The 19,991-nt window shown below is 38.4% G+C and overlaps 1 protein-coding gene, 1 long non-coding RNA gene, 1 other non-coding gene and 1 pseudogene across 13 annotated transcripts in view; 1 reads left to right on the top strand and 3 right to left on the bottom strand.

The window, feature by feature from the left end:
* The window catches only part of RBM46 (RNA binding motif protein 46), a 47,589-nt gene extending 28,521 nt beyond the window's left edge, over positions 1-19,068 (bottom strand). For 2 of the 11 annotated variants that reach the window (XM_063705611.1, XM_063705615.1), the window contains exons 1-4: positions 18,827-19,050; positions 3,325-3,486; positions 1,942-2,409; positions 656-1,438 (exon numbers count right to left, since the gene is read on the bottom strand). In XM_063705611.1, coding sequence (XP_063561681.1) covers positions 656-1,438; positions 1,942-2,409; positions 3,325-3,475 — 1,402 coding nt within the window. In that variant the 5' untranslated portion in view covers positions 3,476-3,486; positions 18,827-19,050. Of the gene's footprint in view, positions 1-655; positions 1,439-1,941; positions 2,410-3,324; positions 3,487-4,631; positions 4,708-18,288 lie in introns of all 11 variants that reach the window. The other 9 variants (XM_055384442.2, XM_063705613.1, XM_063705616.1 and 6 more) reach the window with 9 other exon arrangements.
* LOC115934517 (U2 spliceosomal RNA) lies at positions 9,722-9,915 on the bottom strand. The gene has a single exon (XR_004070298.1). It is a non-coding gene; the product is annotated as a U2 spliceosomal RNA (small nuclear RNA).
* Positions 12,970-13,137, bottom strand: LOC115934512 (uncharacterized; annotated as a pseudogene).
* Positions 18,378-19,991, top strand: part of LOC134758368 (uncharacterized) — a 28,593-nt gene continuing 26,979 nt past the window's right edge. The window contains exon 1 of the long non-coding RNA XR_010133527.1: positions 18,378-18,474. This is a non-coding gene — a long non-coding RNA (uncharacterized lncRNA). The remainder of the gene's footprint in view (positions 18,475-19,991) is intronic.

Below are 19,991 nucleotides of genomic sequence, written 5' to 3'. Positions count from 1 at the left end.
ATGAACATATCCTGTAACTTATACAAAAAATTTTTATTTCAACTGAGAATTAGTCATTAAAAAAACAATAAATTAATAAAACAGGGTTATGAACACTACAGTAAAACCAAATTTTCCCGCAGGTTAATGCTTAAAAAGCTAAATGTAGGCCAGGTGCGGTGGCTCACGCCTGTTAATCCCAGCACTTTGGGAGGCCGAGGCGGGCAGATCACGAGGTCAGGAGATCGAGACCATCCTAGCTAACACAGTGAAACCCTGTCTCTACTAAAAATACAAAGAATTAGCCAAAAAATTAGCCTGGCATGGTGGCACGCGCCTGTAGTCCCAGCTACGCGGGAGGCTGAGGCAGGAGAATCGCCTGAACCTAGGAGGCACAGGTTGCAGTGAGCCAAGATCATGCCACTACACATAAGCCTAGGTGACAGAGCAAGACTCCATCTCTCAAAAAAAAAAAAAAAGAAAAAGAAAAGCTAAATGTAGGAAGATTTTACAGGGCACAAGTTTCAAGAAAGTTATCATGACTTTATAAAATTGAGATAAAATTTATGTTACATACTTACCACTAATGTTGAGTTCAAAATAAATGAATTTAAAAATAATCTACAGTATTTCCTAATTTCATATTATACATCATTTAAAGTATTTTTAAACTTACCCAAATGAAGTAATGTAAACTGGGCTGCCAGTTCCTTTGCATCTTCTAATGTAGTACAGAGTTTGTCTGGCATGAAGTAACTCTGGGATCCATTTGCAATAGCAGGAATAACTATCTTATACACCAAGAGTACTTTCCCATCTTGACTTGTTGTTGAATATAAATAATATTCTGGTGGTGCCCAGTTATTTTTGTTGCAGTAATAATCCAAATGCATTACTGCAGAATTAAAATGATTGGATTTTAAAGAATACATACTAATTGGAGTAAGCTTTGTTCCAGGATAAAAAGGGTAAGTGCATCTTTCAACTTCAGGCGGACTTGGGCTATGCTGACCATTGAGACGAGCAGGAAGAGTTGGCAGCTTGCCTAGAGTTTTTGGGTGGCTCTCTTCTTTGTTAGCAAACACAATCAGATTTTCAGAATTTGGACTAATCTGACCGTTAAGATGCTGTCTCCAAGTGTTTTCTTTATTTACTGGTTTAGCTAGTGTTACCTCAATACTTGCTCCATCAATGCATTTTCCATTCATAACAGACATGGCAGCCACTGCATCTTCTCGGTTGAAAAAGTGAACAAAAGCATAATCTCTAAGTTTCTTTACCCGTTCAACTGCACCAGGCTTAAATTTATTGAATTCTGCTTTAATTGTTTCCTCTGTAGTTGAGATCATTAAATTTCTTACATAAAGAACTTTAACTCTCTGCATGGTTTCCTCATCCACCTCTTTCTCTGGGTCAGCCCAATCTACCTGAATGGTGTGGCCCCATAGTTGGAATGTTCCTGTAAAAAAAAATAATAATTTGAAGAGAATTAAAATAAAGAATAAAAGTTAAAGATGTTCAGTAAAACTGTTTCCCCAGAGAAGCAGAAACTCAACTACACATCAATAAATTTGGTTAAGCATTTGTTTCCTATTCACACAAAAATTTTTACTAAAGTAAATAACTAAAACTTACTATGTAATTTCAGAGTCAACAGAACAAATACACTTCAAAGATAGATCTTTATCAGAAGAATTAAGTGTTGCCCTTTGGATTTTTATTAAACAACAATTAACAGCTCAAAGTGTATATATCCAGTACAAATATCATAAATAGGACTCATTTTACTGGAACAATTTCTTGTCTTTTAGAATCATGTGATTTATTTTACTTCATTACTCAAACAATTCTTTACTCCTCTTTAAGTGACATTATGTATTTTGATAATATTGATCCCTGATGTACTATCATCTCTCCATATTTGTAATAATGTTAATATTGAAAAACAACCTTTCAGTTTACCTGGAATTAGCTTCCTCCTTGCCATAGCAGCAGCTCTGTGAGATTCATATTCCACAAATGCAAAACCACGATTTTTGGTCTTATCAGTTGCACTTGGATAAACAATGACATCTACAACTCCTTCTGTAACTTTCTTCATTTCATCTAAAATTTCTTCTTTCTTCTTTTCCTTGGGAATAGCTCCAATAAATAATCTACAATTATCCAGGCTTACACACACACCAATAAACTTCCCTGGTCGAATTTCATAATTATTAAGAATTCTGATGGCTAATTGGGCTTCTTCTTTTGTAGTGTACATCACAAAAGCATAACCTCGATTTTCACCACTAAATTCCATCATAAGTCGAAATTCATATATCTTCCCAGCTCTTTCAAATACAGGAACTAACTCATCTTCATACATATCACGAGGTATTTTTCCTACAAAAACTTCACAGCCTCTAGGTGGAGGTGGACCTTCCCAACCTGAACGACAAAAATGAAAAGACACATAAATTCTAATTGGATATTTGTACTCACTATTCAATCATATATTCATTCAACAAATTTGCTGTGCTATGTGCCACTCACAATTCTAGGTATTGGTGATACAACAGTGGACAAAATAAAGCCCCTTCCCTTATGAAGCTAATATTCAATAGAGAAGGGAGATAACAAGTGAGTGGTTAAGTGCTATGAAGAAAATTAAGGGAGTGGTCAGGCAAATCTCTGGGTACGTGAGATTTAAGCAGAGACCTGAATAGAATGAGGGAGCGAGCCATGAGGATTATCTGGGAAAAGGGCATTTGGAAAGAAGAAAAAGCAAGCGCTTTTATGTCAGAGCAACATAGATTATGGAAGCCTGTACAGCTAACATGTACTTGAGAAAGGAAGAAAGTGGTAAGTGCTGCAGCCATTGAGGTAACCAGAAGCCAGATTTTTATTTTAAGTGTGATAAACTGAAGAGTTTCGGGCAAAGGAATTGTACTGACTATTGGTAGAAAAGTCGAACATTCTATTTACATGTTTCCATTTTGTTTTCTAGTTTAAACACCACTCACCTACTCACTGCTGTTTCAAATTCCTCCCCAGATGATCTCCTCTTTAACACCTAGAGTAGCACCCTTTTCCCTACTTTCCTAATCCTGACTTCTTTCTCAACCTAGCCCAGCTTCTTTCTCAACTGCTTCTTAGATGAAGAGCAGGGCTGAAAAAATGTAATGGTAAGACATGAATAACATTTATAATTTAACTCTCCTCACCAGTAAAAAAAAAAAAAAAAAAATGTCTTAAAGCAGTTACAAGGATAGAGCTATTGTTTGGAATACTTGTGGGGATACACATCTAATCTACGTGACGAGGTTAAAGATTAAATTTAAAAGACTGTAAACAAATCCACACCTGGAGGAGGACCGCCAAATTTCCTTTGTCCATTTTCCTGAACCATGTTGTAACCAGTCTTTTCCATCAAAGCAAGTAATGCTGCTTCATTCTGAGTACCAGTTCGAACTTTACTGCATCCATTTGTTCCATCTATATTTTCTTCATTCATGGTTGCAGTTCCTAAAATAAAGTTTAATAACAGTGGTTAAGTTTACAACAGAATACCAAGAATCTATAAGGCATTTCTTTGGGTTGCAGAAAAACAAAGACAGTTGTGGCTGGCATGTTTGATTAGCCTTCACTGTCCTCTGAAGTTCTGCCCCAAAGCTCTTCCCTACAGTGGAAACTTGGAAACTTCTTTCAATGTCACTGACCAATTATGCAGTACCTTTAGAAGGCCTAAGCTATAAGAAAGGGACACAAACAATGAAAAAGAGAAAGCAACAAAGAATGGAAAAACAAAATTAAGTGAAAGAGAAGAAAAAGGAAAGCAAACAGAATAACAACAAAATGTAAGCCATCAATGAATATACCTGCCAATCTACATAGCCCAAAATTTAAATCATTTTATCATCTAAGCCAACTGGATTTTCCTGTGGCTTACATTCAACCAATAAATGACACCCCAACAAACATATTTCCTCTCTTCCAAACTCTCACAACCAGAAATCTGGGTGTTATCCCAGAGCCCTTGATGCACAGCTCATCAGTCACTAAGACTTGAAGATTTTATCAGATATTTATTTCATTTTTTGAGACAGAGTCTCACTTTGTCACCCAGGCTAGAGTGCAGTGGTGTGAAGGTGGCTCCTGCAGCGTTGGCTTCCTGATCTCAAGTGATTCTCCCACCTCAGTCCCCCAAGTAGCTGGGACTACAGGCACACACCACCATGCCTGGCTAATTTTTGTTTTTATTTTGTGTGTGTGTAGAGACTGGGTTTCACCACGTTGCCCAGGCTGGTCTCAAACTCCTGAGCTCAAGCAATCCACCCACCTAGGCCTCCCAAAGTGCTGGGGTTATAGATGTGAGCCACTGCACCCGGCCCTAAATATTTCTTGAAATCAGTCTATTCCCGTCCATCCCTACAGCCTATTCTCAGACGATTATTTTTTACTTCAGTTAGTGCTAAGTTCCTAAATGCTGTTCCAACTTTTAATTTTGTTGCCCTCAAAATCTCCATAATGCTGTCAAGGTGACATAAAATATATATCTGCTTAATTTAAACTTCTATTTCAAATCAAAAATAAGGAAAAAATGACTAAATTATTAATCTTAAAATCAGGGAGCTCCTTCTAAAAAATAAGTTTAAAAGCTTCAAAGGTACCTGGGAGTTTGAGGCTGCAGTGAGCCGTGACTGCAAACCACTGCACTCTGGCCTGGGCAACAGGGCAAGATCCTGTCTGAAACAAACAAATCCCTCAAAAAAATACATTAATAGACCTTTTTACTACGTAAAAATACTTTAGAAGGCAAAAAAAAAAATCCACAAAAACTAAGTCAAAAAAATTACACAGAAAAATGATCTGCAATACATCATAAAGAGCTAATTTCCTTAAAATAAAAAGGACAGCATGGTGTTATAAAGTGCAGACTCAGGTTCAAGACTGGCTAAAAAATCTGAATCCTGGTTCTTCCTTTACTAAGCTCTGACTTTGGACAAATTATTTAGCCTCTCAATGCCTATGTTTACCTGTCTATAATAAGTAGATAATAATAGTTTCTACCTCAGGGTAGAAGGATTCAGGGGATTCAAGATAAAGGGTTTAAAATAGGTCTTTGCATACAAGCACTATACATGTATTTCCTATTATTATTACCTAATAAAACAGTAAGAAAAACAAACTGCACAGCAGAGCCTGCAAATTCAAAATGCATTCATTTGTTCAACAAATATTTATTAAGGACCAACTATATTCTATGCACTATTCCTTACATCTGGGATATTATTAGTAAATAAAAGGCCAGAATTTCTCCCTTGCATAGCTTACACTCTAATGGGGAAAAAATAACAGATGATTTTAAAAAAAAGCAAATAATAAGAGGTAAGAATACTTAGGGAAAAAAGGAACAGGAATAGGGCACATGGGTCAGTGGAAGGTTGACAAGGGAAGAGAACCTGCAAATTTAAACAGGAAAGCTAGTGCAGACTTCACCAAAAAGGTATCCTTCCAGCAAAGAATTAAGGAGCCTACCCATGCAACTATCTGGGAAGAACATACCATACAAATGGAGAAACCAAGACAAAGGCCTTATATAAAGGTGTACTTGGCATGTACAAGGTATACCTTGTAAGTTAGGTAACTTCTTATAAACTTTAGCTTTTATTCTGAGTTAAATGAGGAGCTACTATAGATTCTGAGCATACGAGTAACAGGTTCTTTCATTTTAAAAGGATCATCTGGCTGTTACATGGGGAAGTCAGTAGAAGGGCAAAGGTGGAAGCAGTGAGACCACTTATGCCTGTAATCCCAGCACTTTGGGAGGCCGAGGCAGGCAGATCACGAGGTCAGGAGGTCGAGACCATCCTGGCTAACACGGTGAAACCCCGTCTCTAGTAAAAATAGAAAAAATTAGCCAGGCGTGGTGGCGGGTGCCTGTAGTCCCAGCTACTCAGGAGGCTGAGGCAGGAGAATGGCATGAACCCGGGAGGCGGAGCTTGCAGTGAGCAGAGATAGTGCCACTGCAGTCCAGCCTGGGCGAAAGAGCGAGAATCCATCTCAAAAAAAAAAAAAATGATTACTACTAAAATCCACGCAAGAGATGATGGTGGCATGGGCCAGAGAGGTTGAGGTGGAAGGGATAAGTGGTCTGACTTGAGATATATTTTGAAGTACATCCAATAGAATTTTCTGACATACTGTGAGATAAACAGGCAAGTGAAGGATGACACCAGAGTTCTGGCCTAAGCAACAAGGAGAGAAATGAATACTGAGTAGAACTGGTTTTAGGGGTAAGATCAGAGTTCAGTTTTAGGTATTTTAAATTTGAATATCAAACGATCACTCAAATGCTTTTACAAGGCTCTGGCAATAAATGTTTAGAGGTCAAGAAATGAGACCATAAGAAATGGAATCGACCGTGCTCCTATAAAGTCCAATGCACCATCTGAAAAAGGCAGTGGCTACTAAACTCCAGCAAACTAATACAAGAGAATCCAGCTTGCCTAGTTATACCAAATTTTCCAATTTTTCAAAATCTCTCAATATTTAAAAACTGAAAATTAATTTAATTGTCAAACAGCTATGAAAGTCTACAGACCAAACAAAACACCTGCAGGCTTCCTACGGTTCAAACTCTGGGCTGCATGAGGGCAGAGACCACTTCGGCCTTCAACACTTTCTCAAGTACCCACCACAGTCTTTGGCACACAGAAGGTACTCAATAATTATCTGCTGGGAAGCACACCAGAAAACTCAGGGAAAACTTAAGACTTCATACACTGCTAGCATGTATGCATTACTGAAATTATCCTTTTAGAGGGAAATTTGATAATAGCTATCAAAATCTAAAATACACATATACTTCATAATTACTAAAAATTTAACCTACAGATATAACTGCAAGAGTATACAAAGATATAAGCATAAGAATGTTCAATGAAACACTGTATATAGAAATAACAGTCTAGAAGATACCTAGCTCCTCTTCAGTAGAGGACTGCATCAAAAATCAGGATACAACTACACAGGGAATGTTATGAAGCTATTAAAGAATATCATAGATTTGCATGTACTGATATGGAAAAATATTCAAGAAATATGTGAGAAAGAGCAAGTAGAAAATATATTTACTTTCATATCAACTGTATGTTGTTTTAAAGATATACATGTACACATTCATAGATGGCTGTGTAGGAATATAAAAATGTTGAAACAATTTACAAGGAACTTTACTGGTAGTTATCATTGGTGAGTAGGAATAAGGAGTCAAGTAACCCTTACTTCTCACTTTTCTGTGATTATCAAGAGCATGTGCTACTCAATTAAATAAAAAGCCCTTTGGTTTCCCAGTTCCTTAAGAATAAAATCTGAACTCTTCAGAAAGCCATAAGGATCTCTTCCTCCAGCTTCATTTCTTATGATATGCCAACAATAATGCTGACCTATTTGCAAATTCTCAAATATGCCAGGTGCTCATATATGTTCCTTTACATAGATTGTTCCTATAGTCCTTCTCTACTTTCTTGGCCTTTCCTACTCCTAATATTCTCCAGGAAAACCCTCCCTGACCCTCCCTCTCAACTCTAAATCAAGTATTCCCTTATATGTATTTATATCACAGAATCCATTTCAGCGTGCTGTGACTGTCAATTCCCTCCATCTCTCTCCCGCTACTAGACATTGAAAAGGGTCTAGCCTTTCATTTCTGAATCCAAAGCACCATGCAGACTCCCTGGCATATGATAACTGTTCTTTCAATGAATGAGACACGGAAGGAGAGACATCATGATTTAACTAAAAATAATGCAACTGTGTGGGAGAAGACCTGAATTCCAGTTGTTGGTCAGATTTTGGCAAGCACTTTACAACTCTGACCTTTACTTTCCTAATCTATGAAATTCCATTTTACTTCTACATTTAATGATTTGGCATATTAAATACCACATATAATGACACGCACTTTATATACATTATCTCATTTATTATTTATAGTAATCTGTAAATATTTTTCTTTTCCAGTTTAAAAATACATAAAACGAGACTAAGAGAGAAAGTAATAGTGCTATTAAATTGATAAGGTAAATACGGTATTCAAATCAGAAATCTGTTTGCCCAAGTGCTGGGCTACTAACCCCTACTTGTACTACTCTAATTTTAGATATTTAAAATTCACATCTCTGAAAAGCTATGTGATTTACTTGAGGTCACATAACTTACAAATAGCAACACAAATACCTGAATCCAGATTTTTTTCACAATTTTTTTTAGATTATAACATCAAATCAATTATTCATACCTTCTCCGAAAAACTATTGCATGCTTTTAAAACAACCCAAACATTGTATTAACTTAGATGGAAAAGTCCGGCAACAAAACTTTTTGGAAAACCCTTAATAAAAGTAATTTCAGATTTATAAGAAACCTTAAAAATCATCTAATTCAACCACCCACTTGATATGTGTATACTCTTTATAATATTGCCACAAAGAAGATATCCATCTTATTTTTTATTCTTACAAAGAACTCATTATCCTCTAGAGCAACTAAACTTTGAATAATTATTTAAGAAAGTTATTTCTTATAATGTATCATAATCTCTTTCCTGGTTAACTTTCACATATCGATCCTGATTTTAACTTTCTGGCAAAAGTGAACCTGCCTCTTTCATATAACTGCATTTGAAAGATGATTCACTTCCAAGTACCTGGGACTACAGTCATGCACCACCACATCCAGCTAATTTTTTATACAGATGGGGTTTCAACATGTTACCCAGGCTGGTCTCGAACTCTTGGGCTCAAGTGATCCACCACTTGGCCTCTCAAAGTGCTGGAATTACAGGCGTGAGTCACGGCACCTGACCTCATTACCAGTTATTTTAACCAGACACGTCCTAAACTGGCATCCCTTAAAACATCGTTCCAGAGGTGATTAAAAGGTCTCCAAAATGTGTTCGATGTCTAAACACATCTGAGAAATCACCAGGCATCCCTCTTAAAAGGATCACAATGATCATCTGCATATTTAAGGCCAAGAAAAGTTTCAGTTAAAAAGAACTTTCCAGCTTTAACTCAAGTGTTTCAGCATGATACCCTAATTGTCCTTGGCCTATCTATTAAGTTTCTACAGAACCATGGGAAAATGCTACTTAACTGTTTCTTATATGACATAGTTTATGCTCTCTCATTATCCTGTCTCTTCTTCCTTCAAAAGTGTGGTTGGCCAAAATTGAAAACTCCAGCAATACAGATAAACAGCACAATGGTGTTCTACAAAGCTGCATGCTATTGTCGGTTGAAATTCAGCATGCTATCAACAAAAACCTCAAATCTGCCCCACCCTATATCAAGTATCCAGAATTTAGAATCAACTTAATCTCATCTTATTAGATTCAACCTGCCAGTTCTTCCTACCTCCCGTCTGATCTTTTATTCACTTGTCCCATCCATGAAATGGCTAATTTTTCCCGCTTTTCCAAGATAAAACTTTTCATATTAGCAAACTTAAGAGCTATCTGTCCAAATATAAATAGAAAACATCTTAAAACTTCCCTAGTCTGACCATTAGTAATAGAATTCTGCATTGTCTTAAATAGTCAACATTGTTTCATAATTATAATATCATAGAATATCTACCCATCAATACAATCTGGGCCCTGATAATTCATTTTAAGATGTATTTACATTTGAAAAACAGGTATATGTGATATTCTGAAGAAACTCATTTTGCTTTTTTTAAAAATTTACTCCCCCGAGGGGAATGCACCATACCTGGAGGTACTGCAATATCAAGTCAGTGAGTGGAGCAGATGGAGCAAGCTCCTATTCCCTCTCCTGGCTCCAAAAATCCATTTAAGATCTGTCCTCAGCACAACATATCAGAATCCCTGGGACACATTTAAAGCAGTGTGTAGAGGGAATTTTATAGCACTAAATGCCCACAAGAGAAAGCAGGAAACATCTAAAACTGACACCCTAACATCACAATTAAAAGAACTACAGAAGCAAGAGCAAACACATTCAAAAGCTAGCAGAAGGCAAGAAATAACTAAGATCAGAGCAGAACTGAAGGAGATAGAGACACAAAAAAACCTTCAAAAAATCAGAGAATCCAGGAGCTGGTTTTTTGAAAAGATCAAGAAAACTGATAGACCACTAGCAAGACTAATAAAGAAGAAAAGAGAGAAGAATCAAACGCAATAAAAAATGATAAAGGGATATCACCATCGATCTCACAGAAATACAAACTACCATCAGAGAATACTATAAACACCTCTACACAGATAAACTAGAAAATCTAGAAGAAATGGATAAATTCCTGGACACATACACCCTCCCAAGACTAAACCAGGAAGAAGTTGAATCCCTCAATAGACCAATAACAGGCTCTGAAATTGAGGCAATAATTAATAGCCTACCAACCAAAAAAAGTCCAGGACCAGATGGATTCAAAGCCGAATTCTACCAGAGGTACAAAGAGGTGCAGGTACCACCCCTTCTGAAACTATTCCAATCAATAGAAAAAGAGGGAATCCTCCCTAACTCATTTTATGAGGCCAGCATCATCCTGATACCAAAGCCTGGCAGAGACACAACAAAAAAAGAGAATTTTAGACCAATATCCCTGATGATCACTGATGCAAAAATCCTCACTAAAATACTGGCAAACCGAATCCAGCAACACATCAAAAAGCTTATCCACCATGATCAAGTGGGCTTCATCCCCAGGATGCAAGGCTGGTTCAACATACACAAATCAATAAACGTAACCCATCATATAAACAGAACCAAAGACAAAAACCACATGATTATCTCAATAGATGCAGAAAAGGCCTTTGACAAAATTCAACAGCCCTTCATGCTAAAAACTCCCAATAAATTAGGTATTGATGGGACGTATCTCAAAATAATGAGCTATTTATGACAAACCCACAGCCAGTACCATACTGAATGGGCGAAAACTGGAAGCATTCCCTTTGAAAACTGGCACAACACAGGGATGCCCTCTCTTACCATTCCTACTCAACATAGTGTTGGAAGTTCTGGCCAGGGCAATCAGGCAGGAGAAAGAAATAAAGGGTATTCAATTAGGAAAAGAGGAAGTCAAATTGTCCCGGTTTGCAGATGACATGATTGTATATTTGTAAAACCCCATCATCTCAGCCCAAAATCTCCTTAAGCTGATAAGCAACTTCAGCAAAGTCTCAGGATACAAAAGCGATGTGCAAAAATCACAAGCATTCTTATACACCAATAACAGAGAGCCAAATCACGTGAAGCAATTCACAATTGCTTCAAAGAGAATAAAATACCTAGGAAGCCAACTTACAAGGGATGTGAAGGACCTCTTCAAGGAGAACTATAAACCACTGCTCAATGAAATAAAAGAGGACACAAACAAATGGAAGAACATTCCATGCTCATGGATAGGAAGAATCAATACATGAAAATGACCATACTGCCAAAGGTAATTTATACATTCAATGCCATCCGCATCAAGCTAGCAATGACTTTCTTCACAGAATTGGAAAAAACTACTTTAAAGTTCATATGGAACCAAAAAAGAGCCTACATTGCCAAGACAATCCTAAGCAAAAAGAACAAAGCTGGACGCACCACGCTACCTGACTTCAAACTATATAAGGCCACGGTAACCAAAACAGCATGGTACTGGTACCAAAACAGAGATATAGACCAATGGAGCAGAACAGAGCCCTCAGAAATAATATCACACATCTACAACCATCTGATCTTTGACAAATCTGAGAAAAACAATAAATGGGGAAAGGATTCCCTATTTAGTAAATGGTGCTGGGAAAACTGGCTAGCCATATGTAGAAAGCTGAAACTGGATCCTTTCCTTACACCTTATATAAAAATTAATTCGAGATGGATTAAAGACTTAAATGTTAGACCTAAAACCATAAAAACCCTAGAAGAAAACCTAGGCAATACCATTGAGGACACAGGCATGGGCAAGGACTACATGACTAAAACACCAAAAGCAATGGCAACAAAAGCCAAAATTGACAAATGAGATCTAATTAAACTAAAGAGCTTCTGCACAGCAAAAGAAACTACCATCAGAGTGAACAGGCAACCTACAGAATGGGAGAAAATTTTTACAATCTAACCATCTGACAAAGGGCTAATATCCAGAATCTACAAAGAACTTAAACAGATTTACAAGAAAAAAAATCAAACAACCCCATCCAAAAGTAGGCGAAGGACATGAACAGACACTTCTCAAAAGAAGACATTTATGCAGCCAACAGACACATGAAAAAATGCTCATCATCACTGGCCATCAGAGAAATGCAAATCAAAACCACAATGAGATACCATCTCATACCAGTTAGAATGGTGACTATCAATAAGTCAGGAAACAACAGGTGCTGGAGAGGATGTGGAGAAACAGGAACACTTTTACACTGTTGGTGGGACTGTAAACTAGTTCAACCATTGTGGAAGACAGTGTGGCGATTCCTCAAGGATCTAGAACTAGAAATACCATTTGACCCATCCATCCCATTACTGGGTCTATACCCAAAGGATTATAAATCATGCTGCTATAAAGACACATGCACATGTATGTTTACTGTGGCACTATTCACAATAGCAAAGACTTCACACCAACCCAAATGTCCATCAATGATAGACTGGATTAAGAAAATGTGGCACATATACACCATGGAATACTATGCAGCCATAAAAAAGGGTGAGTTCATGTCCTTTGTAGGGATATGGATGAAGCTGGAAACCATCATTCTCAGCAAACTATCGCCAAGGACAGAAAACCAAACACTGCATGTTCTCACTCATAGGTGGGAACTGAACAATGAGAATACTTGGACACAGGGTGGGGAACATCACACATCGGGGCCTGTCATGGGGTGAATACTTGGACACAGGGTGGGGAACATCACACATCGAGGCCTGTCATGGGGTGGGGGGAGGGGGGAGGGATAGCATTAGGAGATATACCTAATGTAAATGACGAGTTAATGGGTGCAGCATGGCATATGTATACATATGTAACAAACCTGCACATTGTACCCTAGAACTTAAAGTATTAAAAAAAAAATTTGTCCTCAGATAGAAGACATATCAGATATTAAACTGGTAAGAACACAAACTATACTTGATCTTGGCCAAATGGCCGAGAAGAGTAGAAACTCACTTATTAAAAAATAATAAAGTTATATTATAAAGATCTATCTCCAGAGAAGGAAAAAAAGCTATTCAGCTTTCCCTCAATTCCTCCTTTCTTATTCATTTCAATATGATAAGTACTATCTCATTTATATTGTTTTTAGGTTCTTATAATTTACTAACCTCACACAGTTATTGTTTTTGTTTTCCAAGGAGTCTCGCTCTGTCACCCAGGCTGGAGTGCAATGGCGCAATCTTGGCTCACTGCAACCTCCACCCCCCAGGTTCAAGTGATTCTCCTTCCTCAGCCTCCCAAGTAGCTGGGACTACAGGCATGTGCCATCATGCCTGGCTAATTTTTCTATTTTTAGTAGAGGTGGGGTTTCACTACGTTGGCCAGGCTTGTCTTGAACTCCTGACCTCGTGATCCATCCGCCTCAGCCTCCCAAAGTGCTGGGATTAAAGGCGTGAGCCGTCGCACCCGGCCTACTGTTTTGTTTTTTTTAACCGAAGATTTAAGATGAATATCCTCACACATTTATTAAACAGCAGAAAGAGAAAGTAGACAATAATTTTTATCAAGGGAAAAGTCTTATGTCTGTATTATCAGCTTTGTATCTTACACTATACTTCATGGACAGATTTATGTGACACCAAATGCAATAAATAAAACAATGTAATATTAATAGATTCAGATAAAAGAAATGTTATTTTTTGCAATCAGAACCATTAATAAGATAAAGACTGGCCAGGTACGGTGGCTCACTCCTGTAATCCCAGCACTTTGGGAGAATGAGGCAGGTGGATTGCCTGAGGTCAGGAGTTCAAGACCAGTCTGGCCAACATGGTGAAACACCATCTCTACTAAAAATACAAAAAAAATTAGCCAGGCATGGTGGCATGCGCCTGTAATCCCAGCTACTCAGGAAGCTGAAGCTGGGGAATTGCTTGAACCTAGGAGGTGGAGGTTGCAGTGAGCTGAGATCGTGCCACTGCATTCCAGCCTGGGGGAGAGAACGAGGCTCCATCTCAAAAAAAAAGAAGATAAGGATTGACTGAGCAACCAACTTTCAGTCTTTTGTCTTTTAAAAAATTCAATATTTTTCTATCACCATTCCCTTAAAATTAAGAGCATTTTAAGTGATATAACCACCTTTCTCAACTTAACACTGTTTGACTCTAGGTTTTGCCATTAAACCATCACTGAATATTTTGTAGTAATATTACAACTGCAAGTGGACCTTAGATGACCTCCAATACTGTAGACAAGAAAACCAAAAGCAAATATGGTGAAGAGTCCTGCTTAAAGTCACAAAATTAGTAATCGAAAAGACCAAGGGCCCAAACCATGGAGCCTCAGAAATTCATAACTCTGAACTCTCTTCCATAATTTAGTCCAGAGAGTCTTCAATGGCCTCGACATCCCACAGGACATCATACTGGCCCACTACACTAAAGATCATGTTGATAAAATGTGAATAGGGAATTGTGACATTTATATTTTTTAAACATGCTACAGGAAAAACAGTGAGAGAAAAAACAAGAATCTAGTTAAGGCTGTTGCAAAAGTTTTTGCCATTAAAAGTAATGGCAAAAACTGTGATTACTTTCGCACCAATCTTAATATGGTACCTTACATATGCTACTTACTGGTTATAGAAGTAATAAATATGCTCCCGTTTTATCCAAAATGTAGAATTTAACTTAATAAACAAGACTTTTTTTTTTTTTTTAACTACAATTCACAGCTAGCTCCAAATGGCTGATTTCTGCAATCCAACCCATCTCTACAATTACGTTACAGACCTATTTTTTGGGTTAATTCATGTCTCTAAAGTTCTATTTTTAAAGAGATTATTTAGGTTCTTACAATGAAATAACAGGCCAGTCCATACACATTAAAGGCTCCTTTTACTAGATAATGATTAGAAACATACGCTAGACTTTGTACATCTCAAGAAATCTCAATCAAAATATTATGAAAGCTTGAAATTACATAAGTAAAAGACACACTGAAGAGTCACCAATCCTATATTCTCTTTAGAAAAAAAAGCATTATCTCAAAGCCTCCAAAACAAAATATATGCACACGTATAATTCACAAGAAAGTTCAAAATTACCTAACTTTAACATATTAATTTAACAAAAGTATATTTCTAAAAGAGGCAAAATTCAAGAATAGCCAGAGAAATATAATCAAATCTAAAACAAGCATACAATACATTCATTCTAAAATACTCCAGAATCAACCTGTTACCTAAATATCCAAGAAAGCACATCTGTCCTATACATTAGAGCAAAACTGACATACCAATTGAGGCTTCCAGACTTAATTTGTCCTCTGCCACTTTCAGGTGTGGAGTCACACCACAAAGCGTTCTAAAAACTTGTTTCCTTACCCTGCTGACCCAAGTAATCCAAGTAAGAGAAGGAGGGATCCTGAGTAGGAGAATGTCAAAAATGGTTTTGCAGACAAAATGGGAATGAGAAATTAAAAGTTGTGCCATATTTAACTCTAGCTTTCAGATATGTATTTTTTTCCCTAAACTGTAGACTTTCAAAGATTCCTCTCTAGCTCACTTTCAAAAGAAAAAATAGAAGAAAGGAAAAAGCCTCTCTAAGGTATGAAGCAAAAGGCCAAGACAGGATAGTAAATCACAAGCTATTCAACTAACAATCTGAATCAAGCCTTTATCTTTAAGTGCTAACTATATCTCCTTTAATTTTAACCTTCTTAATAATTATCAAAAATATGTATTTTCAATTTGTACTGCCATTCAAAAATAGAAAGTATATTAATGAAAAAAGACAAGCACAATTTAAGCAAAACATTAATGAAAATTATTTAAAGGAACTGTGTCAGCTGTATTAAAACTACTTCAATTGAAACTTCATCTTCCAAGTTACTGTGAAAATTTAGAAAGCTGTGAAAGAGAACATTATATAATCTTACTGTGGGTTTTAAAAACTCAATGTAATAATGAAAAAAATTAAGAATATCAAAACGTGCCTTTATAGGGGCACATTAAATCTTTATGACATTTCTTGAATTACATGGTACTAAACTCCTGATTTGTTAGTACTGTTGTCATTGAGCATGGTACATGGAAACCATGGTTGCCAGGTCAATGGTTGCCAGGCCAATGGAGGTTTTCGGTTTGTTTTTAAGCAGCAATTCATTTTAGTGACAGACTGCACTACAGCCACTACACTTCTCGTTCTTGGAAAACGAGAAGAGTTAATCAAAAGTGTGTGGACATGGAAGTCTAAAATTATTTCGAAATAAGTGTACAGATGGATCAGTTCAATTCCATTTTAAGTTGTTTTTATTAAAGAATGAGAGCACATTTTATTGCTAGAAGTTAAATATATAATGGATAAAAAGTTTTAATATTAAGTTTAAATTTTGAATGACTTAAAAATTGAACTATTTAAAAAAACTGTAACTAATACTTTTAAAAAATACTGCTTTGAACACAAAGGTGTATATGCTGTTTGAATTCAGGATAAAGATATCTACATATTCTTGTCCAAATTAAGTATACCATTCCTTACACAAGGTCCTTCATAATCTGTTATTTTAAATCTGTTACCAATTTGAACACAGAGATCACATTTTCTTGCCTCATCAATCATCGGGTAGTAAAATGAGAAATAATATTCGGCATTAATATGCAAATCTGGACAATTTTTACAGCAATTACTTGATTTGTAGTCACAAACTCTACTTAAACTGACATGTCTTCCTTCTCCTAACAATAAAATAACACCATTAAACCTGAGACTTAATTTCAGTCCATAAACTGGGTTTGTTCTCGTTATTAATAATTCTTGTTTCATAATATATCCAGTAATGCATATATTTTAAGTGTTGATATATATTATATTTGGCAATAATATTCAAGTACATTACTCCAACCTCTTAAGTGAAAATCAGCAATCAAAGCAGTGCCTTAAGCAGAAAGCATTAATATTTAGTGACTGCAGGCAGCACTGTCATCCTTATGTCTATAAAGATGCAAACAAATTTTATTAACAATGCAAACAGATGCAGACAGATGCAAAGTTTAAAGTAGAATGTTTTAAATGTGTGCCCTGAAAACAAGTCTATTATTAGACCCCCATAAGGGGATTCAATTCTGAAAAGATCCAAATGGAAGTCTGTCAAACTGTATATATACATCGTGGTGACTCTTGAAACGAAAATATCTTCCCATTATTTAAATAAGCAAAATTATACCGACCCTTGAACATGTCCTTTATATGTTATTCTCCTTATACACGCAACATATCCTGCTTCCTGGTTATAACGCCATTCTCAAACACAAAATCAGGCCAATTTTTAAGAGAAGCCAAGACTTAAAAAGCTCGGCGGCGATGGCTCACGCCTGTAATCCCTGCACTTGGGGAGGCCGAGGCGAGTAGATCATGAGGTCCAGAGATCGAGACCATCCTGGCCAACACGGTGAAACCCTGTCTCTACTAAGAACACAAAAATCAGCTGTGCGTGGTGGCGCGCGCCTGTAGTCCCAGCTACTCCCGAGAGTTTGAGGCAGGAGAATCGCTTGAACCCGGCAGGCGGAGGTTGCAGTCAGCCGAGATCCTGCCACTGCTCTCCCGCCTGGGCGACAGAGCGAGACTCCATCTCAAAACAAAACAAAACAAAACAAAAAAACTCCTTATATTTCCTCTTTGATATTTGCCTATATTAGGATTACCACATAACATAAAGGTTACGGGGAATTTATCAGGAATGTAAAGACAGTTAAAGCTTAAAGAACTTAAATATTACCTAAGCTAAATTTACATAGGAGAAAACTGGTGCCCAAATAAAGCAAGCAGCTTCGCAATATCTCAGAATATCAACGCCAGGATTAAATCCCGCTGGTTCTGTGGTTTTTCCAGTAGCTCCAAAGAAACATTTTTAAATTAGGGGTTTAAAAACTACCAGATGTTAGGAAACAAAGGCGGTGCCACGACGTGTGCTGCCGTCCGTGTGTCGGGGGAGAGGCAAGCTATCTTCCCTGTGCACCCGCGGCCTCCCACTGCCCACAGCCCAGCACACACGAGGTACTCGGGGAAGAAACAGGGAGACAAAGGCAAAGTAAAGTTCGAGGCTCAGTCCCGGCTAGAACTCCACGCAAACGACGAGGAGCCCGCTAAAGCTCACCCAGCCTGAATTCAATTCTGAAACCAGACTGCTGAATCTCACCCAGCCGTCGGGACGCCCCAGACGGCGTCCAAAGCCTCCAGGGGACGCGCGGACCCTACAACGGCCAGGCGGCGGCCCAGGCCTGCAGCGGTCGTTGGTCGTCGGCGTAAGCGTGTCAGGAAAATAACACGAAATGCAGCACAGGTGGGAAGCGGCCGGAAGGCAGCGGGGGAGAGCGGAAATAAGGCGGAGAGCACAGGGCGCCGCGGGGCGGAAGAAGCCGCCAGACGCCCCAAGGAGACTGGCCGCTGGGCCCTCACCATGCAGCGCCTGGGTGACGGCGAGGGCGCCTTCTGGCCGGATGCTGCCGGGGCGGGAAGCAGCGTCTCGGACACTTGCCCTCCCACTGCTCGACGGGGCTGGGGAAGGACGAGGGTGAACCCCGCAGCCACCGCCGCCAGCCCCCCCTGTGTATTCGGCGTGAGAGTGAGCCGGGCACTATCCAGCCGTTAGCAGTGGTCTGGTAGTGACCCCGTTTCCCCTTTCCCCTCCTCACCCCTTCGGGTCTTCAAATGTTGGTCCTAAATCCCGGGGCCCAACGACCAAAAACCGCCGCCACCGTTTAGGGGACCAGTCGGTCAGAGCGAGGGGGGGTCGCCGCAGGGGGAGGGTAGCCCACCGGGACCGCTCGCGCTGGTCCTCGTGTCTCCACTCGTTTCCCAGCGCGCAGCGCGCGCGGTGGCCTAAGCAGCCCCACGAGGAGTGGTGCCTCATCCAATCAGGGATTAGCTTCGGGGCGGGGCGAGGAGGAGAGAGTGGGGCTAAAGTTCAAATGAGGCTCTTGGGCTAGTCAAAGTGCTTGGAGTGACAGGCATTTCGAGCAATTGGGGTGAAGAGAGCGATTTTTAGGGTGTGGGTGGGCACGGAATAATAAATGAAGGTCCTGGGTGCATTGTTTAGGTGTTTGAAGACAAGGGCTGCAGTGTGAAATTCCGCACTTAAGGGAAAACATAGATGCATCGTAATGGTTCTTTTTCTTGTTTGATGTAGTTTTCTTGTAAACTGCTAGTTTGACGCAAAACAACCACTGATAGTTTGGCGCAAAACAACCACATATATCCGGTGGACCTTTGAAATTAAGTGCTAGGGGCAGGTGGGTTATAAAACTAAAAGATGGATTTGCAAATAGGACTAGACGTATAAAGTATAAGTGGTTTAAATGACTAAGAAAATGGGTTAAATGAGGAGAACTAGCGATAGGCCTGACGCTACCACTAATCAGCTTGCAGAGACATTTGGCAGAGGCGAACTACCAAACTGGGTTCTATGCTCTTGTAAAACCAACTTTCACAGATAGGGTTGTTTGGCATTCGGTATGCATAACTTCAGTTTTGCTTCCTTTGAAGACAGCTCGAGATTAAATGCAGACAAGGAAAGAAAAAACCACCTTTAGGAACCAACTATTTATCTATAGATAATATTAGATTCATGGAATATTAGACAATAAAGAACCTAGCTCATGTTGATTCTCTAATTAACAAGGAACTTCATGCCCAGAATATTCACCGAGTAACACAGATCTCCCTATTCCCAACCTCAAGGTGATTTCTTCCACATTAACTCCTAATGTATTTTCTCCATATATTCAAGGAACTAATGAATGTCTACCAATTTAAATTTTGTTAAAGTATATTTTTAATTTTTAAATATACTACAACAGT

The sequence above is a fragment of the Gorilla gorilla genome, chromosome 3 (assembly GCF_029281585.2).
Source record: "Gorilla gorilla gorilla isolate KB3781 chromosome 3, NHGRI_mGorGor1-v2.1_pri, whole genome shotgun sequence".
In the NCBI taxonomy this organism is placed as follows: Eukaryota; Metazoa; Chordata; class Mammalia; order Primates; family Hominidae; genus Gorilla; species Gorilla gorilla.
This window is presented reverse-complemented; position numbering and strand designations above follow the sequence as displayed.